This window comes from Chiloscyllium plagiosum, chromosome 10 (assembly GCF_004010195.1).
Source record: "Chiloscyllium plagiosum isolate BGI_BamShark_2017 chromosome 10, ASM401019v2, whole genome shotgun sequence".
Classification (NCBI taxonomy): domain Eukaryota; kingdom Metazoa; phylum Chordata; class Chondrichthyes; order Orectolobiformes; family Hemiscylliidae; genus Chiloscyllium; species Chiloscyllium plagiosum.
The window spans coordinates 28,731,316-28,758,300 of record NC_057719.1 but is presented as its reverse complement, the minus strand read 5'-3'; the positions used below and the strand labels follow the sequence as shown (position 1 = coordinate 28,758,300).

Genomic DNA, 26,985 nt, shown 5'->3' with positions numbered 1-26,985 from the left:
CATTAATCAGGGGAAAATGCTGGAATCCTTTATTTAGAATGTGGCAGACTACTTAGAGTAACTCAGTATAATTGGACAGAATCAACATGGCTTTGTGAAAAGGAAATTATGGTTGACTAATTTATTGAAATAGTTTTGAGAAAGTAACAAGCAACATGGTTAAAAGGGAACACATGGATCTGCTGTATTTAAATTTCAAGACGCCATTTGACAAATTGTCACATCAAAGGTTGCTATTCAGACTAAGTGTTTGTTATGTATATGAATAGAACGAGGCTAGAAGATTGGTTAGCTAACATGAGATTGAAAGTCGGCATAAATGCATCACTTTTGCATTGGCAAAATGTGATGAACAGAGTGCAAAGCTTACCAGTGCTGGGGCTCAATCATTTAAAATCTACATTAATGACTCAGATGAAGGAACCAAATGAAGAGGACATAAGATGTCCAGTAGGAATATTGAAATATTGTTCAAGCGTGTGGGAAAAATTAGATGTTGCAGGAAGAATAGTAAAATAGTCATTATTTTCTTCAGGAAAGATTACAGAACTCTGAGGTACAAAGGAATCTGGGTGTCCAGTTACTTGAGTTTCTTGGATTTACTACATCAAGTGATTTGGAAGGCAAATGAAAAACTGTTGTTTATTGTAGTGGAAATGGAATATAAATGTATAATGTTATCTGACAGTTGTACGGGACATTGTCAAGACATTGTAGTTGTGTCCACATCCACCACTTTCTCACAAAGTTAATTCCACATGCAAACTACTCTGTGTAAAAAAAAATGTCCCTCATATCTTTTTTTAAATCACTATTGTCTCACCTTAAAAATGTGCTCTTTAGTCTTAAAATCTACCATCCTAGGGAAAAGCCAACTATCATTAACCTTATTTATACTCTCCTTCTATAAGGTCGCCTCTCAACCTCCTATGCTCCAGTGAAAATAATCCCAGCCTTTTTCTATAAGTCAAACTTTCCATACCCAGCAACGTCGTGGTAAATCTGTTCTGAACCCACACCGACTTAATATCATTCCTGTAACTTGTATAGTTTTGGTTTCCTGACTTAAGAAAGGATCTAAATATTTCAGAAGAAGTTCAACTGATACCTAGAATTAGGATTTATTTTATGAAACAAGGTTGGACAGATTAGGCCTGTATCAATCAGAGTTTAGAAGAATAAAAAGTGATGTTATTGGGACATAAAAGATCCTGTGAAGTGTTGACAGGTGGATGCTGAAAGGATGTTTGCCCTTGTGGTAGAGGCTAAACTAGAAGAAATAAGGGGCCTTTCATGTAAGACCGATGAGAAATTCCTTCTGAGGGTTGAGAATTTCTGTAACTCTCTTTCCTCCCAACCCAGAGAGTGACCAAGGCAGAGTTATTTTATACTTTCAAGGCAGAGCTATATGGATTCCTGACTAATCAAAGAGTCAAAGCTGAGGCCACAATCAGGTCAGCCATGACTTACTGAATGTTGGAGCAGACTCCAGGGGCGGAATGCCTCTTCATACTCCCAATTTGTATGGTCATTTGTCACGTTTGTAAAAGGTTTGTTTATTTTCCTGATCTAATGAAAGGTAGAAGAGAAACTATGTACCTGACTTGTTTCTCTTTTCCAATGCTGACAATGTATGCTTGTTTGGAGAATTTCCCGTTCTTTTTTGTAACATTGGCAAGCACAAGACTTCATAATTAATAATATCCACATTCTCAACATTGATTTAAACACTTTGAACAACGTAGCAGAATCTTGATGGTAAAGTAATTGCACCTTTCTTAAAATAATTATTTTATGGGATGTGAATGTTGCTGGCTAGGCAAATAGGCACAATCCAGTTAGCTTTTCCTTGTAACTTTTTAGATAATGTTGTTAGATTTACTGAGCTATTTTCCACACCCTGTCTCTTTTTCTACTAGCCTAAAGCTATTTACGTTGTAATCTCACACAGTTTATTTCCTTTCTTTACATAGTCCTGTAATTGTCCACTTAACAGCTCCTATTTCTAATTTATCTAAACTAATTAAATTAATTGCATTTAGTTTCTCTATTATTTGCACTATCCACTTCAATTGGTTTCCTTTCCAAGTACAAATTTATATATATATATGGATGTATTTATGTAATCTATTCAACTGTGACTGTAGCACTTTTTTTGTGCTGTTCCATTATTAACTCCTCGTCAGTGCAGTTCCATGTACAATTATTCTTTCCTAAACTTTACCAATGTAATTTTCAATCCAGCTGAGAACTTTGTGTGTTATTCCATGTTCACATGGACAATTGCTTAGATGGCAAGACAGTAAAAGCTTGGCTGATCTCCTAAGTTTACCACAATAACAGAATTTGTGTCAATGTGTTCTATAATTTTCTGACTATGAGCTCCTTCCATAAGTCATTAAGAAGTATCAAAAACTCAAGATGAGCTGTTTCCTCTAGATTTTACTATTTCAATGCCCTTTTTGCTAGTCTCCCACATTGTATGCTTTCTAAACTTGAAATTATCCAAAACTTAATCTCCTCCTGCCTCTGATACCTCTGAGACACTGGTGCTACTCTTCTTCTGGCCTCTTGCACTTACCCAATCACAATTGTGCCATCATTGGTGACCATGTTTCAAGGTGCCTAGAGTTCAAGTTTTGGAAAGTCTCCCTACTTTCTTCTCTCTGCCTTGCTTTCCTCCATGAAGACACTTCTTGAAACCTACTCCTTTGCATTCAGACATCTGACCTAAGATCTGCTTGGTGACATATTTTGTAATTTTCCTGTGAATCTTTTGGTATCTTTCGTGAATACATTAAAGGCATTATATAATATCAAGAGGAAAGGGCTGATGAAGGGCTTTTGCCCGAAACACCGACTCTCCTGCCCCTCGGATGCTGCCTGACTTGCTCAGCTTTTCCAGCAGCACACACTCGACTCTAGTCTCCAGCGTCTGTAGTCCTCACTTTCACACTATATAAAGTGTTGAGTATTTTAAAATACTGGCATAAATCTAATCTAAATTGCAGATTATTTTTAAAATTCTAATATCTCTCAATGTTATAGAGTTTATGAAGTATTTCTGTGATTATTTTTATTTTATTTTCATTCTAGGTATTTTCTCAAGTTAAACTTGTGCACAAATGTGCATAATTTAATCATCATAAAATTTGAGCATACATTATGCCTTAATGAAGGAAAAATTGCTCTCTTTTTCTATAATGTTATTGTTTTGGATGCTGTATTATTAAAATATCTAAACTATCGTGTGTGGGAGTAATTACAGTACTTCAGTTAAAAATATAAAATTACTTCATAAAATATTTTAGAACAGTTATTAACATGTGCTTTTTTGGAGCCGATCTAAACTCAATGCTTGGTGTAGTACTGAGCCATGCAATTTAATAATGCTATATGTTTGCATTCTGGTGATCTGTCAGAGTTAACTAGTCTTGTATCTTAAAGTAATGAAGGGAAAAAAACCTGCAATCTTGCACATAAATCACTATTCAGTTACGCTTGTTGAATGTGTATCAAGCATAGATGCTGGGTTTGAATTGATTCTCGCATGAAGATTAGACACTTAAGAAAATAGACTCCTAGAACATTACAGCGCAGTACTGCCCTTTGGCCCTCAATGTTGAGCTGACCTGTGGAACCAATCTGAAGCCTATCAATCCTACACTATTCCAGTTTCATCCGGATGTTTGTCCAATGACCATTTAAATGCTCTTAAAGTTGGTGAGACTACTACTGTTACAGGCAGGGCGCTCCACACCCCTACTATTCTCTGAGTAAAGAAGCTATCTCTGACATCTGTCCTTTATCTATTACCCCTCAATTTAAAGCTATGTCCCCTCATGCTAGCCATCACCATCTGAGGAAAAAGTCTCTCACTGTCCACCCTTCCAAACCTCTCATTATCTTATATGTCTCAATTAGGTAACTTCTCAACCCTCTTCTCTCTAACAAAAACAGCCTCAAGTCTCTCAGCCTTTCCTCATAAGACCTTCAATCCATACCAGGTAACATCCTAGTAAATAACCTCTGAACCTTTTCCAGAGCTTCCACCTGCTTCCTATGATGCGGTGACCAGAACGATACGCAATGCTCCAATTGCGGCCGCACCAGAGTTTTGTACAGCTGCAACATGACCTCATGGCTTTGAAACTCAATCCCTTTACCAATAAAAGCTAACACACTGTATGCCATCTTAACCCTATCAACCTGGGTGGCAACTTTCAGGGATCTGTGTTCATGGATACTGAGATCTCTCTGCTCATCCACACTACCAGGAATCTTACCATGAGCCCAATATTCTTTATTCCTTGTGCTCCTTCCAAAACGAATCACCTCACAGTTTTCCACATTAAACCCCGTTTGCCACCTCTCATCCCAGCTCTGCAGCTTATCTATGTCCCTCTGTAACCTGCAATATCCTTCGGCACTATCCACAACTCCACTGACTTTAGTGTCATCCGCAAATTTATTAACCCATCCTTCTATGCCCTCAACCAGGTTATTTATAAAAATGACAATAGCAGTGGCCCCAAAACAGATCCTTGTGGTACACCACAAGTAACTGAACTCCAGGATGAACTTTTCCCATCAACCACCACCCTCTCTTTTCTTGCAGCTAGCCAATTTCTGATCCAAACTGCTAAATCACCCTCAATCCCATGCCTCCGTATTTTGTACAAAAACCTATTAGGGAATCTTATCAAACATCTTGCTGAAATCTATATACACCACATCCACCGCTTTCCCCTCATCCACCTGTTTAGTCACCTTCTCAAAGAACTCAATGAGGTTTGTGAGGCGCAACCTATCCTTCACAAAACCGTGTTGACTATCCCTGATCAACTTATTCATCTCTAAATGATTGTAAATTCTACATCTTTTCCAACACTTTAGCCACTACTGAGTAAGTTGATCTATAATTACCAGGGTTGTCTCTCCTCCCCTTCTTGAACAAGGGGAAAACATTTGCTATCCTCCAGCCTTCTGGCACTATTCCTGTAGACAATGATGATATAAAGATCAAAGCCAAAGCCTCTGCAATCTCCTCCCTGGCTTTCCAGAGAAGCCTAGGATAAATCCCAATTTGCCCAGGGGCCTTATCTATTGTCACACTTTCCAGAATTGCTAACACCTCCTCCTTGTGAACCTCAATCCCATCTAGTCTAGTCGCTTGTATCTCAGTATTCTCCTTGACTACGTTGTCTTTTTCCAGTGACGGAAAGTATTAATTTAACGCTTCTCCTATCTCCTCGGACTCCACACACAACTTCCCACTACTGTCCTTGATTGGCCCTAATCTTACTCTCGTCATTCTTCCTGATATATCTATAGGAAGCTTTAAGGTTTTCCTTGATTCTATCTGCTAACGTCTTCTCATGTCCCCTCCTGGCTCTTCTTAGTTCTCTCTTTCGGTCTTTCCTAGCTAGCTTATAACTCTCGAGCGCCCTAACTGAGCCTTCACTTCTCAACCTAACATAAGTGGCCTTCTTCCTCTTGACAAGAGATTCAACTTCTTCAGTAAAGCACAGCTCCCTCGTTCAACCACTTCCTCCCTGCCTGACGGGTACATACTTAGCAAGGACACGCATTAGCTGTTCCTTGAATATGCTCCACATTTCAATTGTGCCCATACCTTGCAGTTTTCTTCCCCATCCTAAGCATCCTAAAGCTTGCCTGATCACACCATAATTGCTATAACTTTTGCCCTGCGGTATATACCTATCCCCCTTCCATCGCTAAAGTAAACATAACCGAATTGTGATCACTATCTCCAAAGTGCTCACATACCTTGAAATCTAACACCTGGTTGGATTCTTTACCCAGTACCAAATCCAATGTGGCCTTGCCTCTTGTTAACCTACATACTGTGTCAGGAAACCTTCCTGCACACATTGGACAAAAACTGACCCATCTAAAATATTCGAACTATAGTATTTCCAGTCAATATTTGGAAAGTTAAAGTCCCCCATAACAGCTACCCTGTTGCTCTCGCTCCTATCCAGAATCATCTTTTCTATCCTCTTCTCTACCTCTTTTTCGGAGGCCTATAGGAAACTCCCAATTGGGTAATTGCTCCTTTCCTGTTTCTAACCTTCGCTTATACTACCTTAGTAGACGAGTCCTCAAATGTCCTTTCTGCCACCGTAATACTGTCCTTGACTAACAATGCCACACCTCCCCTTCTTTTACCATCTTCTCTGTTCTTATTGAAACATCTACATCCTGGAACCTGCAACGACCATTCCTGTCCCTGCTCTCTCCATGCCTCTGCAATGGCCACAACATTGAAGCCTCAGGGTACCAACCCATGCTGCAAGTTCACCCACCTTATTTGTAGACACACTTCAAACCAATCTTCCTGCTTGCCAGTGCACTCTTGCGACCTTGAAACATATTTCTGACCTCAATACTCTCAATCTCCAGGACACTGGAACTACAATTTAGGTTCCCATCCCCCTGCTGAATCAGTTTAAACCCTCCTGAAGAGCATTAGCAAGTTTTCCCCCCAGGATATTGGTACCTGTCTGGTTCAGGTGTAGATCATCCCGTTTGTAGAGATCCCATCTACCCCAGAATGAGCCCCAATTATCCAGGTATCTGAAACCCTCCCTCCTGCACCATCCCTGTAGGTGTGTGTTCAACTCTTCTCTTTCCCTATTCCTTGCCTCGCTAGCACCTGGCATGGGTAACAAACCAGAGATAACAACTCTGTTTGTTCTAGCACTAAGTTTCCCCCAGCTCCCTTTCCTTATGTTCTTAGGGCCTATATGGACCACAACTTGGGACTGCTCTTTCCCCCCCGCCCAAAGGAACCCAAAAACATGATCAGAGACATCATGAACCCTGGCACCTGGGAGGCAACACACCAACTATGAGTCTCTCTCGTTCCCACAGAACCTCCTGCCTGTCCCCCTAACAATGGAATCTCCAATGACTAATGCTCTGCTCCTATCCCCGCTTCCCTTCTGAGCAGACTCAGAGTCATACAGTGTAGAAACAGACCCTTCTATCCGACTAGTCCACGCTGACCATATTCCCAAATGAAACGAGTCCCACTTGCCTGTGTTTGGCCCATATCCCTCCAAATGTTTCATATTCATGTACTTATCCAGATGTCTTTTAAATGTTGTAACTGTATTGATCCCTTTATAGATCTGTATAAGTCCCTGAAAGTTGCCATCCAGGTTGATAGGATTGTTACAAAGGCATACAGCGTGTTTTTTTTATTGATAGAGGGATTGAATTTCAGAGCCACGAGCTCATGCTCTAAAACTCTAGTGCGGCCGCACTTGGAGTATTGTGTATAGTTCTGGTCACCGCATTATAGGAAGGATGTGGAAGCTTTGGAAAGGGTTCAGAGGCAATTTAGTAGGATGTTGCTTGATATGGAGGGAAGGCTGAGGGACTTGAGGCTGTTTTCATTAGAGAGGAGAAGCTTGAGAAGAGACTTAATTCAGACAAAAAAGATAATCAGAGGATTAGATAGGGTGGACAGTGAAAGTCTTTTTTCTTAAATGGTGATGGCTAGCTCGAGGGGACATAGCTTTAAATTGAGGGGTGATAGATATAGGACAGATGTCATAGGTAGTTTCTTTAATCAGAGTAGTAGCAGCATGGAATGCCCTGCCTGCAACAGTAGTAGACTTGCCAACTTTAAGAGCATTTAAATGGCCATTGGATAAGCGTATGCATGAAAATGGAATGGTGTAGGATAGATGGGCTTTAGATTGGTTCCACTGGTCGGCGCAATATCGAGGGCCGAAGGGCCTGTACTGCTCTGTAATGTTCGATGTAACTGCATCAGGCAGTTCCTTCCATATACGAACCACCCTTTGTGTAAACAAAAAGTTGCCCTTCATGTCCTTTTTAAACCTTTCTCCTCTTGCCTTAAAAATATGCCCCCCGCCCTGGTTTTGAACTCCCCCACCTTAGGAAAAAAAACTCCTGCCATTTGTATGCCCCTCATGATTTTATAAACCTCTTGAAGGTTACCCCTCAAACTCCTATGATACAGTGAAAGACGTTCCAGCCTATTCAGCCTATCTTTATAGCTCAAACCTTCCATTTCTGGCAACATCCTTGTAAATCTTCTCTGAACGCTCTCCAATTTAGTAATATCCTTTCTATGGCAGGGGAACCAGAACTGTACACAATACTCCAGTAGAGGCCTCACCATCCTCAACAGAACATTGCAGCTCTTATATTCAAAGGTCTGAGCAATGAATGCCTTCTTAACTACCTTGTCTATATGCGACACAAATTTCAAAGAATTATGTACCTGAACCGCTAGGTCTCTATTCTACAACATTACCAGGGCCCTATCATTAACTGTATAAGTCCTACTCCTGCTTGTTTTACCAAAATGCAACATGTCACATTTACCCAAATTAACCTCCATCTGCTGCTCCTCAGCCCATTGGCCCAATTGACAAAGATCTCTTTGTAATCTATATAATCTTCTTCACTATCCATAATACCCCAATTTCAATATCATCTGCAAACTTACTAACCATGTCTCCTAAAGTCATTTCTATAAATGATAAACAAAAGTGGATCCAGTACCTATTCCTGCAGAACACCACCAGTCACAGGCCCAAAAAACAACATTCCCACCACCACTCTCTGTCTCCTACTGAAAAGCCAATTTTGTATCCAATTGGCAGGCTCTTCCTGAATCTCGTGTGATCTAACTTCACTAACTAGTCTACCATGTGGAACTTTGTCAAAGGCTTTACTGAAGTCCAAATGGATGTAAATCCTATCATCCAACAACTTACCCACCACCAACGTCTGACTCCCAGGTCCATAGCTCCCAGGCTTATCTTACAGCCTTTCTTAAATAAAGGCACAACATTCACCATTCTCCAGTCTTCCAGCATCTCACCTGTGGTTATGGATGATATAAATATCTCTGCTATATGGGCCCGCAATTTCTACTCTGACTTCCTACAACACCTTGGGATACACTTGATCAGGTCCTGGAGATTTATCCACCTTCATGTTATCTAAAACTTCCAGCACTTCCTCTTCTGTAATGTGAACTATTTTCATACATCAATAATTATTTCCCTGTGTTCTCTAGCCTCCATTTTTTCCTCCACTGTAAAAATTGTCATGAACTATTTGTTTAGTATTTCTCCCATTTCCTGAGGATCAACACAGAGATGACCTAGTTGATCTTTAAAGGGCCCTATTCTCTGCCTAGTTACTCTTTTGCTCTTAATGTATTTATAGAATTTGTTTGGATTATCCTTAACCTTATTTGCCAAGGATATCTCATATCCATTTTTGGCCCTTTTGATTGTCTTCTTAAGAATGCACCTACACTCTTTATATTCTTCAAGAGATTCATTTGATCCCAATTGTCTCAGTCTAAAGTATGATTCGTTCTTATTCTTGACCAGAACCTGATTATATAGTTGAAGACTGGGGAATTGCTGTCTATACTATCAACATTTTGAGGAACACGAAAGTATAGGAGAAATGTTTAGAGAACATGAAGTCATGAAGGATTTTATATTCTATATAATACTCTTTAGATGAGGGTGTAACATCTATTATGTAGAACTGACGCTGGAAATCTTTACATCACAGATGTGATTCTATTCCCTTTTCTGGCTGCTGAACTTTCCAGTACATTAAATTCAATGCATTTTTTGATTCTAAGCTCAAAGCCTCACTTCATTCCAATCACTAGGATTGCGCATTTCTACCTCCATATTTCTACTTCCATTGTCTGATTTGATTATTTGATTCTATTTTATTTATTGTCACATGTACTTCAGTACAGTGAAAAGCAATACAGGCAGATCATAGTAAGCAAGGACATACAGATCATAGTGTGAAAACAAAACTTGGACAGTTTAAGGCATATAGGTTACACCACACAGGACATGCGCTCAGCAAGATTAGCATTAACAAAATCAACATTATTTGAAGCTGGAGGGTGCGTTCATCAGTTTGATAACGGTAGTGAAGAAACTGTTCATGAAATGCGTGTGTTTATGCTTCTGTATCTCCTGTCTGTCAGAAGAGTCTTTGGGAGAGTATTACCGGGGTGGGATATGTCTTTCATGACATTGGCAGCCTTTCCACGGCACTGAGACAAGTAAATGGGATCCAAGGATCAGAGGTTGGCTTCTGTAATGGTCTGCGCTGTGCATACAACCTCTGTAGTTTCTTACAGTCCTGGGCAGAGCAGTTGCTGTACTAGGCCGTTATGCACTCGGACAGTATGCTTTTTATGGTGCATATTAAAAGTTGGACCAAATTTCCTGAGCCATCTGAGGAAGCAGAGCCATTGTTGTGCTGCCTTGACTGTCACATCTACGTGGAACGTCCAGGTGGTTGTTGGTTCTTGTCACTTCTAGGAACTTGATGGTCCCGACCCTCTCATTGATATTGATGGGGGCGTATTCTCCTCCTTTCTTTCTGAAGTCAATGATCAATTCTTTTGTTTTGCTAACATTGAGAGAGAGGTTGTTATCATTGCACCACGTTGCCAAGCGCTCTATTTCCTTTCTGTATTCTGACTCATTGTTTGATGTCCTCCTATCATGTTGCTGTTGTCAGCAAGCTTGAAAATAGCATTTGTTCAGAATTTAGCAACACAGTCGCAAGTGTACAGGGAGTACAGTAGGGGGCTGAGAGTGCATCATTGGGGGTCTCCAGTGTTCAGTGTTACCATGGAGCAGATGCAGTTGTCTATCTTCACTGATTACAGTCTGTGGGTAAGGAAGCTGAGGATCCAGTTGCAGAGGTTGGGGCCAAGACCTAGGTCTTGGAATTTTGAGATCAGTCTGAAGGGGATATTGGTGGTGAAGGTGGAACTGTAGTCAAAGAGCAGGAGTCTGATGTAGGTGTTCTTGTTGTCCAGATGCTCCAGGGATGAGTGAAGGGATAGGGAAATGGCTTCTGCTGTGGACTTGTTATGTCAGTAGGCAAATTGCTGGGGATTGAGACAGGCTAAGAGACTAGAGTTGATGTGCGCCATGATCAGCCTCTCGAAGCGCTTCTTGATTATGGAGTTCAGAGCCACTGGGTGGTAGTCATCAAAGTACATTGCATGTGTTTTCTTCGGTACTGGGATGATGATGGTCTTTTCGAAGCAGGTAGGGACTTTGACTAGTGGCTGAAGATGTCAGTGATTATCTCCGCCAGGTGGTCTGAAACCAGGCTCGAAGTGCATGGTCGGGGACTCCGTCCAGGCCGGTTGCTCTCTTAGGTTGACTCCCACGAAGACCAATCTGCCATCTGCAATGATGATGGATGGAACAAGTGCGTCCAGGGCTGTTGGGGTAGGTGACACTGTGCCGCCAGCATTCTGCTCGAACTGAGCATAGAAAGCATTGAGTGCACCAGGAAGGGATGTGTCTTTTGTCTCTGCTTCAGAGCGTCAGAGGCTGAGGGATGACCTTATATAGAGGTTTATAAAGTCATGAGGGGCATGGGTAGGATAGATAGACAAAGTCTTTTCCCTGGGGTCGGGGAGTCCAAAACTAGATGGCATAGGTTTAGGGTGAGAGGAGAAAGATATAAAAGAGACCTAAGGGGCAGAGGGTGGTATGTGTATGGAATGAGTTGCTAGAGGAAGTGGTGGAGACTGGTACAACTGTAGCATTCAAAAGGCATCTGAATGGGTATATGAATAGGAAGGGTTTGGAGGGATATGAGCTGGGCACTGGTAAGTGAGACTAGATTGGGTAGGGATATCTGGTCGGCATGGACGAGTTGGACTGAAGAGTCTGTTTCCGTGTTGTGCCTTTCTATGACTCTGTTGTTAAGACCTTACCACAAGTGGCGGGAGTCTGTATGGTTGGTTTGGGCCTCTAACTTGGTCCGGTACAACCTCTTGGCATCTCTGATGGCTTTGCAGAGCTCATATCTGGATTTTCTATATAAGTCTGCGTTGTCCGATTTGAATTTGCAAACCTAATCTTCAGTCGGGAGTGGATTTCTCAGTTCAACCAAGGTTTCTGGCTGGGGAACACCTGGATTGATTTCTTTGGCACACAATCCTCCAAACAGTTGCTAATGAAGTCTGTGACCTTGGCGGTATGCTTGTCCAGGTTTGCAGCTGAGTAATTGAATATGATCCAGTCTACCAATTCTGCATTTTCCTGCTATTCACCAATAAATTCCTCAACAGTTTTCACCATTGTCTTCAGGCTTTATTTCTCCAGTTCTTTCCTTGCCCAGCTCCTGAAGTCCACCTTGCATAAATTCCAAATTATGCAAAGTTCTGTTGTTCATAACAAATTCTTTACTAAGTTGCAAACATTTTTCACTTCTTCCTTCCAGAGCGATAATTGAAAAAACTCTTGTATTGCTTTCCTATCTTGCTACTTGTTTCAGCCAATTTCTGTAACATTTGTGCGAAGATTTGTAGCTCGGGTGCTCGTTGCTATGGTTCTGTTCGCCGAGCTGGAAGTTTTTGTTGCAAACGTTTCGTCCCCTGGCTAGGCGACATCATCAGTGCTTGGGAGCCTCCTGCGAAGCACTTCTTTGATGTTTCCTCCGGTGTTTATAGTGGTCTGTCCCTGCCGCTTCCGGTTGTCTGTTTCAGCTGTCCGCTGTAGTGGTTGGTATATTGGGTCCAGGTCGATGTGTTTGTTGATGGAGTTTGTGGATGAATGCCATGCCTCTAGGAATTCCCTGGCTGTTCTCTGTCTGGCTTGCCCTATGATAGTAATGTTGTCCCAGTCGAATTCATGTTGCTTGTTGTCTGCGTGTGTGGCTACTAAGGATAGCTGGTCGTGTCGTTTCGTGGCTAGTTGATGTTCATGTATGCGGATTGTTAGCTGTCTTCCTGTTTGTCCTATATAGTGTTTTGTGCAGTCCTTGCATGGTATTTTGTACACTACATTAGTTTTGCTCATGTTGGGTATCGGGTCCTTCATTCTGGTGAGTTGTCTGAGTGTGGCTGTTGGTTTGTGCCTCATAAAGATACAAACCAACAGCCACGCTCAGACAACAACTCACCAGAACGAAGGACCCGATACCCAACATGACCAAAACTAATGTAGTGTACAAAATACCATGCAAGGACTGCACAAAACACTATATAGGACAAACAGGAAAAAGGTTACTCCATTATTTTTTTCCCCTCTTACCTTAAACTGATGCCCTCTAGTTCTTGATTCCCCAACCCTGGGAAAAAGACTGAGTGCATTCTCCCTATCCATACCTCTCATGACCTTAACCACTTCAATAAGATTCCCCCTCAGTCTCCTATGCTCTTAAGAAAAAAATCCTAGCTTGTCCAATCTCTCCCTATAACTCAGACCATTAAGTCCAGGCAACGTCCTTGTAAATTTCTTCTGCAGTCTTTCCAGTTTAATAACATCCTTCCTATAACAAGATGACCAAACTGAAGACAATACTCCAAGTACAGCCTGACCAACATCCTGTATAACTGCAACATAACTTCCCAACTTCTGCATTCAATGCCATTGAAGGCCAGTGTGCCAAAAGCCTTCTTCCCTGCCCTGTCTACCTGTGACTCCACTTTTGGAGAACTGTGAATCTGAACTCCAAGGTCCCTCTGTTCTACTACACTCCTTAGGGCCCTACCATTCACCATGAAACTCCTACTTTGATTTGTCTTTCCAAAATGCAAGACCTCACACTTATCTCTATTAAACTCCATTTGTCATTTCTCTGCCCACTTCCCCAGCTGATCAAGGTCCTGCTGCAATTTCTGCTGACCTTCCTCACTGTACATGATACTGTACTGCCTATTTTAGTGTCATCAGCAAACTTACTAATCATGCCTTGTACATTTCATCCAAATCATTGATGGAGATAACAAACAGTAACGGGCCCAGCACCAACCCCTGAGGCACTCCACTAGTCACAGGCCTCCAATCCAACAAGCATTCTTCCACTATTATCCTGTGCTTCCTAATATCAAGGCAATTTTGTATCCAATTTGCCAGCTATCTCTGGATTCCATGTGATCTAATCTTCCAGAGCAGCCTACCATATGGAATCTTATCAAAGGCCTTACTGAAATCCATTTAGACCAAGATTCTGTCATTCCTGATGAAGGGCTTTTGCCTGAAGTTTGATTTTCCTGCTCCTCGGATGCTGCCTGACCTGCTGTGCTTTTCCAGCACCATTCTAATCTAGACTCTAGTCTCCAGCATCTCCAGTTCTCACTTATACCTACACCATTTAGACCAAGCCTACCGCCCTGCCCTTGTCAACCTTCCTAGTCTCTTCATCAAAGAACTCTAACAAATTTGTGAGGCATGATCGCCCATTCAAAATGCCATGCTGACTACTCCAAATCAAACCCTGTCTTTCCAAATGCATGTACATCTTGTCTCTCGGAATCTTCTCCAGTAACTTACCCACCACAGATATTAAGCTTACTGGTCTGTAGTTCCCAGGCTTTTCTTTGCAGCCCTTCTTGAATAATGGCACAATATTTGCTACCTTGCAGTCTTCTGAGATCTCACCTGTGGCTAACGATGATGCAAAAATATCAGCCATGACCCCTGCAATTCCTCTTTAGCCTCTTGCAACGTTCTTGGATATGTCTGGTCAGGACCAGAAGATTTATCCACCTTCATACATTCTAATACATCCAACACCTCTTCTACTGTGATGTAGACTGTTCCAAGACATCACCACTAATTTCTCCAAATTCCCAAGTCTTCATGTCTTTCTCCATGATAAACATAGAGGAGAAATATTCATTGAGAACCTCTCCCATCTCCTGCGGTTCTACACATACATGTCCACATGTCCATATAACATATGCCAGATGCCGCAAATCTTTGAATGCAGTTATATATTTAAGGTTGCAGAAGAATATCAGAGAGATAACTAGTGAATCCTGATCCTTAGCTAGCTGGAAGTGATTTGTACAGAGCTTGGTTACTCCAACTGCCTTCTGTTATTGTACTGTGTATCCTTGTGGAATTATTGTATTAAAAAAATGAGTGCAGTGGCTAATTGTAAAAAAAACGTTTCTAAGCACATCTGTGTCCCTGCTCGCCCAGGTTTTTTCCGGACATTGGCTTCTTGTTATTGCTTCATGCACTTTTCTTGTTGACATTTATTGAAATTTTGCCACTAAGCTTGGCTAAATGCAAATACTCATTAAAGTGGGTATTCTTAGACATGACCATCTGCTTGAAGTCATTATTGAAGTCACAGTGCATTACTGTTGGAAATATTAGATTACTCCAACTAGGGATTTAGGTAATATGTTATACTTGAATTATTCATCAAATAGGTTTCTGTGAAGTGAAATCTATATGTTTCAGCAAACATTCTTGCTTTCTATTTTAGAGCCGGGAGCAGGAAGACTTGGAAGAAGCTTTAGAATTTGAACGGCAGGAGAGTGATCAAAAACGTATGCTTTTTCTGAAGGAAGAACAAATGCAACAGTTGGCAAAAAAGAAAAATAAAAAGGCCCTTATTGATGATCTGGTACGTATAGATCGTAAATCATATGACATACGCAGATGCAGCAAATCTTTGAATGCAGATGTATATTTAAAGTTGCTGAAGAATATCAGAGAGATAATTAACAAATCCCGTACCTTAAACAAAAATAACTGTTTGCTGGTGAGTTTTAATACAGTTCCTACATTTAAAGAAAGCCCCAAATCTGACTTCGGCAACTAACTGCTCATTAGTATATGTAAAGTATTGACATGCATTATAAAAAATAGATTGCTTACATTAGCCAGGTGATTATTAAGACGATAAGACATAGGAACAGAAGAAGGCCATTTACCCCTCAAATCTGCTTGGCTGGTACACCACTTACTTGCCTTGCCCCATTGATTCCTTACTGATTTAAAAACTCCGTTGATCTCAGCCATCTGAGTATACTTAATGACTCAGTCTCAACAGCCCTGAGTGGTAAAGAATTTCACAGATTCACTATCAACCGAGAGAAGAAATTGCTCCTGATCTCTAAATGTGCGACCCCTTATTCTGAGATTATGCCCTCTGGTATGAGACTCTCCCACAAGGGTAACAACCTGTCCATATCTACTGTGTAAAGTCTTCTAAGAATCTTGTATATTTCAATAACATTGCCTCCTCTTCTTCTATATTCCAATGAGTACAGAATCAATTTATTCCATATATCTGATATCAGCCTAATAAACTTGCTCCAGACTGTCTCATGCCAGTATATCTTTTTCTTGGATAAAGGGCCCAAAACTGTTCACAGTATTCCAGCTGTGGTTTGAGATGGTAATTTGAAGTAGTGTTGGAGTTAATTTTACAAAATTTCCTCACTTCAGGAAAGGTTCCATCATACCAGAAAGTCATGAATATATTTGGGGGGGGGGGGGCAGACAGAAAACTATAGGCCAGTTAGCCTGATGCTCTGGTAGGTAAAATGTTAGAATTGATAATTTTAAGGGATTATAACTGCACAGTTGAAAAATTTTGAGGTAATTGGGATGAGTAGCCATTGTTTTGGGGAAAATAAATGCTCATGATGTATGCATAGCATATTAATATGGATAGCAGATTGGCTGTCTGGCAGAAAACAGTGTGTGTAAATGGGTTTATGCCCTGATTAGCAGGGTGTGACAAGTGGAGGCCTGACAGCTTTGTGCTAGGTTCACTTTTTATTGTTTGTATCAATAGCTTGAATGAGGGAAACAAAAGTATTGTAGCTCAATTTGCAGATGACAGAAAGATAGATAGGAAAGTATGTTATGAAGAAGACACAAGGACTTTGTAGATGAATTGACAGGTTGAGTGAGTGGTCAGCAATCTGGCAGATGGAATATAATGTGGGAAAGTGTGAAGTTGTTCACTTTGTCAGGAAGGATGGAAGAAATAGTGTAGTATTTAAACAGAAAGATTGTGGAAATCTGAGATACAGAGGATTTTAGCTGTCACAATGTGTTAATTTGCAGGTATAGTACATGATTAAGCAGGCTAATGGAATTCGAGGAGAAAGTGAGGACTGCAGATGCTGGAGATCAGAGCTTAAAAATGTGTTGCTGGAAAAGTGCAGCAGGTCAGGCAGCATTAAGGAACAGGAGAATCGACGTTTCGGGCATAAGCCCTTCTTCAGGAATGGAATTCTATCCTTTTATTATGAGAGGAATTGACTGTAAAAGTAAAGCTGTTATGTGTCAGTTATATAGGGTATTAGTAAGACCACATCATGAATAGCTAATGCAGTTTTGGTCTCCTGATTTAAGCAAGGGCATAAATGTGTTGGAGGTAGTTCAGAGGATGTTTACTAGATTAATAGTGAAACGGAGTGAATGGTCTTATGAGGATAGGTTGTAATGGCTGGGCTGGGTGTTTAGAAGAACGCAAGTTAGCTTAACTGAAGTATATAAGATCATGATTGGTCCTGACAAAGTGGATGTGGGAAACATGTTCCTTCTTGTGGTTAAGTTCAACATTAAGTGGCACTGTTTGAAAATTAGATGTTAGCCTTTTCGGACTGAGATGAAAAATTTTTTTGAGGGCTGTGTGATTTTGTAATATTCAGGAATTGGAAACTGGGTCATGGAATATTTTAAAGGCAGGAGGTAGAGAGATTCTTTTTTGGCATGGGAATCAAGGATTATTGGAGGTAGATGTGGAACTCAAAACACAAACTGGTCGTCCGTGATCTTATTGAAGGGAGAACAGGCTCAAGGAGCTGAATGCTCCTGTTTCAGACGTTCATCACAATCTCAATTGAAGTTACTACTAGATCTTCCAGATTCAAGACTGAAATCCAGCTTGATAGATGATGCATCTTTTTATTTAAGAAGGTGATCTTTCACTGAAATGCAAACATGCAATATTGCACATCTGGTTTTAACAATAAAAGAGCAATTTATTCCAAAAAATTGATAGGATTGAATAAATCAAGTTTTTTGGATATAACACAATTTGAAACATTTCAAAACAAATCCAAAAATACAAATTCCATCAATCCCCACAGCAGACTTTACATTACCCAAACATTACAGAGAGAGAATTCCCTTCTCTATCACATCTATAGGTTTGACTTAATTGTTTTCAATTCCTGGTCATGAGAATTTGACAAATTCTTTCTTGTATTCACACAACTGAGTTTTGTTTTTTTTTAGCTTCAAATAATCCCTTCATTGAAACTAAACACTTTTACTCTAGAGCTTTCAAACTAAATCTCATATACTAAGGTAACCGATTTCTAACTTTCGTGAACTAACTCTTTGCTCTAAGACAATTGTTTCATGCATCCAATTTCAAACAAGTTGTCTATGAACTGAAACCAAGTGTTTCCAAGCTATGGGTGTTTGACCTAAACAAAAGGAAAACAACCCTGATCCTTCCAACTGAAAACTATTTGTAAAACTCTTCAGTGCAAACAATTCCCATCATCACCCCAGGGACTCCCTCTTTCCTGGTTTAAAAATAATTCATGGCTCCAGAAATAATGACAAGTTATCATTAAACTCGCTCACATGCACAGACCAAATCTCTTAGGTCACTGGTTCAAAGTCCAAGTTCTAAAATAAAAGATAATATTTTAGGTATATTATTTTAAATGTATATAAAATCACACAACTTACATCACAGATCATGTGCTGATTTGAACAGAAGTCTTGCTGGCTAATGAAATTCCTTGACAACTTGTACAGGTGTTAAACATAAGACATAAAGTAGCTCTGCAAGTTCCAGTTGTCAAGGCTTGTCGGAGGGTTGGTGTGAAATTGTTGGGCCAAAGGGCCTGTTTCCATACTGTAGGGAATCTAATCTAAAAAAATTCATCATAAAAAAGAAATCCCAGTCTCACCACAATGAAATAAATGAAAACTTGGTTACTGATGGCTGTGAGCACACACCACACAGCATTATTTTGGCTTTCTTTTAATTATAATGTGTTTTTGTCAGCTGAAGTGGAGTATGGTTTACGTTCTCGTTTGCCTTGATATTGGCAAAAAATAAAACTTAGGCTTAAGTAAGCACTACACAGGATGGTAATGGGTATGATTTCTACTCTCAATAAATAAATTTCACTGTTTTTACCAATTGGATTTATTAGTAATTATTTTGGAGTTATAACTCTAATTGTCAATTCTCCAAGAAGCCGGAAACATTCCTTCCACATCTGTCTAGTCTAATTCATTTCATAACATCAAGGACCATGTAGGATTGTTTACTTTTAAACAGTGGGGCGCAAGGAGAAATTTAATTGAGGGTACAAAATTATGAGAGTCCAGAAAGTGGTCGGAAAGTACCTATTTTCCTTGACAGAGATGTCAATAGCAAGACAGCATAGATTTAAAATAATTGGCACAAGGATTTTTGAGGGTGGTGGGGTCTGGAACTGATTACCTGGAACAGCAGTCGAGGCAGAGCTCCTGAATCCAGTTGCCAAGTAGTTGGAAGTGCTGTTAAGGAGCCACAATCTACATGGCCATGAATCAATGGATGGAAAGCAGGATTAAATTCGATAGCTCTTTTTTTGGCTGGCATAGATGCAATGGGCTGAAAATCTCCTTTAGTGCTGTAAGTTTCTCTTTCTGTATTTTTCTTTGTAATCAACATGTTAGAAGGCACTATTATGCCTTAAAAAAAAAGACGAGAGATTATTCTGAGGCTAGTCATTTTTTGAGTAATGACATAATTTTCAATCATGTCACTCAAGTAAAATAGTTACCATTTGGATTGCCAGCCACACAAGTCAGTAACTTTAAATTTCAGGAGACTATCAGCCAGAAAAAGAAAGAGTACAGGAGACTATCAGCCAGAAAAAGAAGGAGTCAGTGGAAATCCAAATTCAGTCTTGAGGAATATTGAACTCAATTTCTGAAGAACACAAATATAGCTAATGCTGATTAGTAACCTGAATTAGTTACTAAGTATGGTGTGTTAGGAATCTTTCCTATGTCCCTATACCTCAACTTAGGGAACAAGGGGATTCTTTCTCACTGCTTAAAGCTGTAATCTGTCATCAATGTGTCTGGTAGGAAAGCTCCCAGCTGCCTGCAAGCATGCTTTTGGCTCAGCATAAGGATCGAGCTGCACAACTGGAAACACAGTTGGAAACACAGCAGCAAGTCAGATCTGTCACATTCTCAACTGGCATTAAAATGGTAAGTGTTTATCTACTTGGCAAATGTTACATTGGATCAACATACATTCAAAATACTTTTTCAGTATGTCATGTAAGACTTGCTTTATGAATCTTAGTTTGTCTTAATTTTTTGATTTAAGACTATTGAATGATAGCAATTGGATAGCATTAATATTAAACTTCAAAAGTAAAGCATTACGCTAGTATGAACCTGATTTGTGCACAATATTTGAATTAGTTTAATCAGGAGTAAAGTAAAGGCTATCATGTTATGTTATTCTGCTTTGCCCTTCCACATTAGTAAAGAGAAAATTTCAGGAACTCATGATGGAAACTTAAGTTGCTGTACTATTTTGCTTTGTGGTATTTTTGCTCCAATGTCACACATCATTCCTGACCTCTTTCACTTACGTTTCTGTAACCATTAAATACATAAAATATTGTCATGCTTCTATTGAGATCAAGAAAGACACATACAGCCTTCATTAAAACTTTAGCAAGTATAGATTTTTCTAACTGAAGGAATCATTGCTACATTCTTGGTCACTAATTGTTAAACTTTTACAATCACAGTGGTTTTACTGTACATTGAGGGTATGGAATAATGAAAAATGTTTAGTATTTAGATTTGCCTTCTAAAAAGGTATCTTCTATAAAAGTATCATTCTTCTATTCTAAGATGATCTTAACTAGTGCCAGTTGACAATTCATGAAACATAGTTTGTTGTTTTAAGTTTTTCCCTCTTGTCAGAGGGAGAAAATTGCACAATTCCTATTCTAACAAAGTAATATAATTCATTTCAAAATTTATTTATTCATGAGATGTGGCATTTTTAGCATTTAGCAATTTTGAATGCAGGAATTTCACAGTGATTCTACTGATCTCCCATTAAAAGCTTCTGTAGGAGGTCAGTCAGGCTCCTGTAGCAATATAATACACCTAGTTGTGTCAGATATCCACTGTGCCCAGGAGTTTCCATTTACCATGTAGTAATTGGACTATCACACCATCATTTACAAAACAAAGATCAGGCTTTTGGTGGATATTCACTATGCCAAGTGTTCCTGTTACTGATCAGCAGTAGGAACCTGTGTTTCAGTGATGGTGGTGTACTGAAAGAGAATTAGAACTGGTGACATAGGCCTATCCTAAGGAGGATAGTTATTTTTTAAAGTTACTTCCTGGATCAGTTCTGTTTTGTAGGACAGAGGTCCCAAAAATATTCATCTGCCTCCTTATTCATTGCAAGTGAGCTCCCCTCTCATAGCTGGTAAACTCTGGTGAAAGTCGGAGGCCCAGATATTCTGATTTTGAGGTGGTTGTAGGAATTGTGCAGGCAAGAGTTTACTTCAGCATCGTGCAGAGTCTCCAGTGGTGGGAATTTCCTGGGAACATGGAGATTCCGATGGGCATCTGGATTACTTCAAAGAAGTACCTTAAAGTTCAAGAATTCAGAGGGTTCCAACTCACTTGAGCTACATAGAAACCCAGGAAAGGTTAGAGGATCAAAAACCTACTCTACATATTGGGTGAATATAAAACTGGATTCCTGACACCTTTGAACATTCTCCCCTTTCTCTAACTGACTCCCACCTTAGTCTGCCAGAGTAGCACTTCTTGCCTGACCCAACACCATTGCCCTCTCCTTTCTGCCATACTCCAAACACTTCCCCACTCCCTTGAGCTATCAATGTGTTTGCTGGATATTTAAACTACAGAATATGGCATAAAAGGCTGCAAATGGGGACATGGTTTTTATACAGATAATCCTTGCTGCTAGATTCCTGGATAGATTAATAACTGGAGGCCAGGAATCTCAAGCACAGAGGTCATCTAAAGGTGTGGACAATATTTAAGCGAATATTACAATTGGAAATTGAATTTCCAACCCTGAACAGAATATCTGCGACAATATTGCAAGCTATCAAAGTGTTTGATTCTGGTGCAAATACTGGAATTGCTATCCATTAAATTCTAGGGCTGAATTCTCCATTCTAACTTTGCAAATGTGAATTTTTTGAGCTGATTTACTTTCTGTAAATTGTGGTTTCTAAAAGAAGGTCACTTTGGGAACTATATTGCATCTACAGTCATTAAAGATTTATGTATTGCAGTTTTAGTTACGTACTAGTGACAGTAGTTGTTACTCCAGAAATCAAATTTTGTGGTTCTTGATTTGGCTAAATATCCTTATAAAGATTTTGAATTGGACTATCTGAGTGCCCACCTGAAATATTCTTTCCTTAAATAAAGTACAGCTGTTGTACTAAGAAAAAAACCAAGGTCAATTTTGATTGAAATGAACTTGTTGAAACAAATGTCTCCTAACACTTCAAACAAAGCTACTGAGGCATTGAACATGATAGTACAGTGGACCGACAATTTTTGTTTTCCTAATTGCTGATTCAAAATTCAAAAGCAGTTATTTCTGATAAGAATTCTTGAACAGAGTAAAATGAGAGATAAAAATGTTGGAAAGAACATTTTTCTTCTGAGACACTGAGGTGCAGTATTCTCTAGTCCAAGGACACATCCGTTTGCATGAAAACATCCTTAACTTCGAAACAATCTCAGCTTCAAGTTCAGAAAAGCACCCTAGCTACAGCAATTTGACATTTTTGAATTTTGCGCATCCATCATATTGTGACCCTTACGATCCGTGTAGATACTCATAACTTTTTAAAGTAAACTTCCCAGTGACTGACAGAATTGTATAACAGGATTTCATGATTTAAGACTGTTACCATAACAAAAACACTATAATTAATATTAAGTAAATATTACTTAGGATCTAATATATGTGGGCGGCACGGTGGCACAGTGGTTAGCACTGCTGCCTCGCAGTGCCAGAGACCCGGGTTCAATTCCCGACTCAGGCGACTGACTGTGTGGAGTTTGCACGTTCTCCCCGTGTCTGCGTGGGTTTCCTCCGGGTGCTCCGGTTTCCTCCCACAGTCCAAAGATGTGCAGGTCAGGTGAATTGGCCATACTAAATTGCCCGTAGTGTTAGGTAAGGGGTAAATGTAGGGGTATGGGTGGGTTGCGCTTCGGCGGGTCGGTGTGGACTTGTTGGGCCGAAGGGCCTGTTTCCACACTCTAATCTAATCTAATCTAATCTAATCTAATCTAATCTAATCTAATCTAATCATATCAAATTGCAGAAAAGGAGGGTTGCCTGCCTACCAATTTACACAAATGAAAACTTCTCATGCCACATCCTACCAATTTACACAAATGAAAACTTCTCATGCCACATCTCTGCAGATATATATCTTGTACATATCTGCAGAGTCCAAATCAAGTCCAAATCACAGCCAGTGCATTGTAGTCCCTTTCTCCCTGCCACAGTCTTTTAGTGGATTTTGTAAAAGTCCCTTCAATCTTCTTATTTGTAGTGGTTTTCATCAGCAAGTCCCACTTTGCTGAATCCTTGATTCTTAAATTTCAGGTCTCAGCTGTTTTATCATTTTTCCGAACTTAAACCAATTCTTATAGATGCATTGCAGTTGTGGCTTCACTGCCTCACGCACCCAAGCATCCTCCCTGCACCCCATGTCAGCCGCGTGTGTGCGTGTGTCTGTCTGTCTGTCTCTCTTTTACCTCCAAGGATCTCAGAGCAGAGTCTTAAGAGTCAGTTGGTGGCCAAACTAGCTGCCTTCTAATTGATATCCTGGCATTAAAATTTGCATCTTTTGAGTCAGGTTTGATTTGAGTTTTTTCTAACGAACAAACAATGCATTTATCTTTGAGCAGATTCTAAATGAGTCCTTGATTTAAAGAAAACAGGTGAAAGTATAACTAACTTATAAAGGCACTGGAGATAAGAAGTGCGATTGTCACTGGATGTTAAAATTTTGTTGTAGCCTATTTTGGCGACATACAGGTTTGAGACCATACAATCTTATTTACAAGTCTGCCAGTCATCCACTTTTTTCACTATTGGGTTTGAATCCAGGTAGTGCATGCAAAAAGACATGAAATATTTTTCTAATTTTTTTCACCAAGAGCTGCAGGAATGCCAAAAATGTATTTTAATCTGTGGTCTCACTTTTAATGGAAGAGAGAATTGTACTTGATTTTTTGACTGACGTGTTTTAAACTTGACGTTCTTATCAGTTTTGCATTCCTAGAACCATATCTTCATACTTGGCAAATTGCATATGTGGTGATACGATGGCTTTAAGAGGTTATTTTGTCCTTTTTTTTGTTTGAAGAGAGATTGTAAGACAGAGGTGTCGAGCAGTCTCTACAGAACCACGAGAGTAAATGGTTTGTGAGGCCTTGGGTTTCTTTTAAAAGTTAGAACAATAGAAGCAGCCTGAATGGGTATGGTCAAGCTCTGAAAGAATCAGAATTTTTATCTTTTTTCTCAGTAGCAGTTGTTACTGGGGTTTCAGCAGGGTTTGAAAGCTGCAGTACATCTCTCTCTACTACACTGTCCTCTTACTTACAGTGAAAAGCTGGGGGATTCACTTCCTGGAGATATGTTTTTGGAGATTAAACTTAAAATATAAGCCATAACTGTTCATTTAACCTGGGGCAGTGTTTGTAGGGGAATAAAACGATGTTATTTTCTGGGTCTGTAGATTGTGAAGGAGCAAAAATGGCCTTTAATAGAGTGATATGTACTTCTTGTCAGATGTGGGACTTTAAAGAGAGTTTAAGGGTTACAGCGGATGATATCTGCCATAAATGCTGCTGGCTGCGAATCTTATCAGATCGAATAGATCGGTTGGAGAGACAGAAGCAATGAGGAATTTGCAACAGCAACAGTATTTGATGGATGGCAGTTATAGGAAGGGGGGGGGGACGTCTCAGATACAGTCACATAGATAGGTTAACTCAGGAAAGGAAAGAGAGGTAGGCAGCTAGTGCAGAAGTCTTTTGTGGATATACCCATTTCAAACAGGTATGCTGTTTTGGAAAATGTAGGGGGTGATGGATTCTTAGGGGAACGTAGCATGAACAGCCAAGTTTCTGGTATCGAGACTGGCTCTAACGCAACACGGGGTACGTCGGGTTCCAAGAGATCACTTGTGTTAGGGGATTCTCTAGTTCAAGGTACAGACAGATGTTTCTATGGCCAAATGCTACAGGAAGGATAGAAAGAGAGGTAAGAGAGGAAGGGGAGTGGCATTTTTGATAAGGGATAATATTACAGCTGTGCTGAGGGAGGATATTCCCGGAAATGCATCCAGGGAAGTTATTTGGGTGGAACTGAGAAAGAAGAAAGGGATGATCACCTTATTGGGATTGTATTATAGACCACCTAATAGTCAAACTTGTAAGGATATCTCAGCTATCTGTAGGAAAAATAGGGTGGTTATGGTAGGGGATTTTAACTTTTCAAACATAGACTGAGACTGCCATAGTGTTAAGGGTTTAGATGGAGAGGAATTTGTTAAGTGTGTACAAGACAATTTTCTGATTCAGTATGTGGATGAACCTACTAGAGAAGGTGCAAAACTTGACCTACTCTTGGGAAATAAGGCAGGACAGGTGACTGAGGTGTCAGTGGGGAGGCACTTTGGGGCCAGCGACCATAATTCTATTATATTTAAAATAATGATGGAAAAGGATAGACCAGATCTAAAAGTTGAAGTTCTAAATTGGAGATAGGCCAATTTTGATGGTATCAGGCAAGAACTTTCAAAAACTGATTGGAGGCAGATGTTCGCAGGTAAAGGGACGGCAGGAAAATGGGAAGCCTTCAGAAATGAGATAACGAGAATCCAGAGAAAGTATATTCCTTTTAGGGTGTAAGGGAAGGCTGGTAGCTATAGGGAATGCTGAATGACTAACGAAATTGACGATTTGCTTAAGAAAAAGAAGGAAGCATATGTCAGGTATAGACAGGATAGATCGAGTGAATCTTTAAAAGAGTATAAAGGAAATAGGAGTATACTTAAGAGGGAAATCAGGAGGGCAAAAAGGGGACATGAGATAGCTTTGGCAAATAGAATTAAGGAGAGTCCCAAAGAGTTTTTACAAATACATTAAGGACAAAAGGGTAACTCGGGAGAGAATAGGGCCCCTCAAAGATCAGCAAGGCGGCCCTTGTGTGGAGCCGCAGAAAATGGGGGAGATACTAAATGAGTATTTTGCATCAGGATTTACTGTGGAAAAGGATATGGAAGATATAGACTGTCGGGGAATAGATGATGACACCTTGCAAAATGTCCATATTACAGAGGAGGAAGTGCTGGATGTCTTGAAATGCATAAAGGTGGATAAATCCTCAGGACCTGATCAGGGTGTATTCTAGAACTCTGTGGACAGCTAGAGAAGTGACTGCTGGGCCTCTTGCTGAGATATTTGTATCATCGATAGTCACAGGTGAGGTGCCGGAAGACTGGAGGTTGGCTAATGTGGTGCTATTGCTTAAGAAGGGTGGTTAAGGACAAGCCAGGGAACTGTAGACCAGTGAGCCTGACGTCGGTGATGGGCAAGTTGTTGGAGGGAATCCTGATGGGACAGGATGTAAATGTATTTGGAAAGGCATGGACTGATTAGGGATAGTCAGCATGGTTTTGTGCATGGGAAATCATGTCTCACAAACTTGATTGAGCTTTTTGAGGGCAGAGCGGTAGATGTGATCTATATGGACTTCAGTAAGGTGTTCGACAAGGTTCCCCATGGGAGACTGATTAGCAAGGTTAGATCTCACGGAATACAGGGAGAACTAGCCATTTGGATACAGAACTGACTCAAAGGTAGAAGACAGGGTGGTGGTTGTTTTTCAGACTGGAGGCCTGTGACCAGTGGAGTGCCACAAAGTGGGTGGGACGGTGGCACACTGGTTAGCACTGTTGCCTCACAGCGCCAGAGACCCGGGTTCAATTCCCACCTCAGGCGACTGACTGTGTGGAGTTTGCACATTCTCCCCGTGTCTGCGTGGGTTTCCTCCGGGTGCTCCGGTTTCCTCCCACAGTCC

The 26,985-nt window shown here is 40.3% G+C and overlaps 1 protein-coding gene across 1 annotated transcript in view; it reads left to right on the top strand.

The window, feature by feature from the left end:
- The window catches only part of mnat1 (MNAT1 component of CDK activating kinase), a 171,936-nt gene that overhangs the window by 38,470 nt on the left and 106,481 nt on the right, over positions 1-26,985 (top strand). The window contains exons 5-6 of the mRNA XM_043697252.1: positions 15,304-15,444; positions 19,944-20,069. Coding sequence (XP_043553187.1) covers positions 15,304-15,444; positions 19,944-20,069 — 267 coding nt within the window. The remainder of the gene's footprint in view (positions 1-15,303; positions 15,445-19,943; positions 20,070-26,985) is intronic.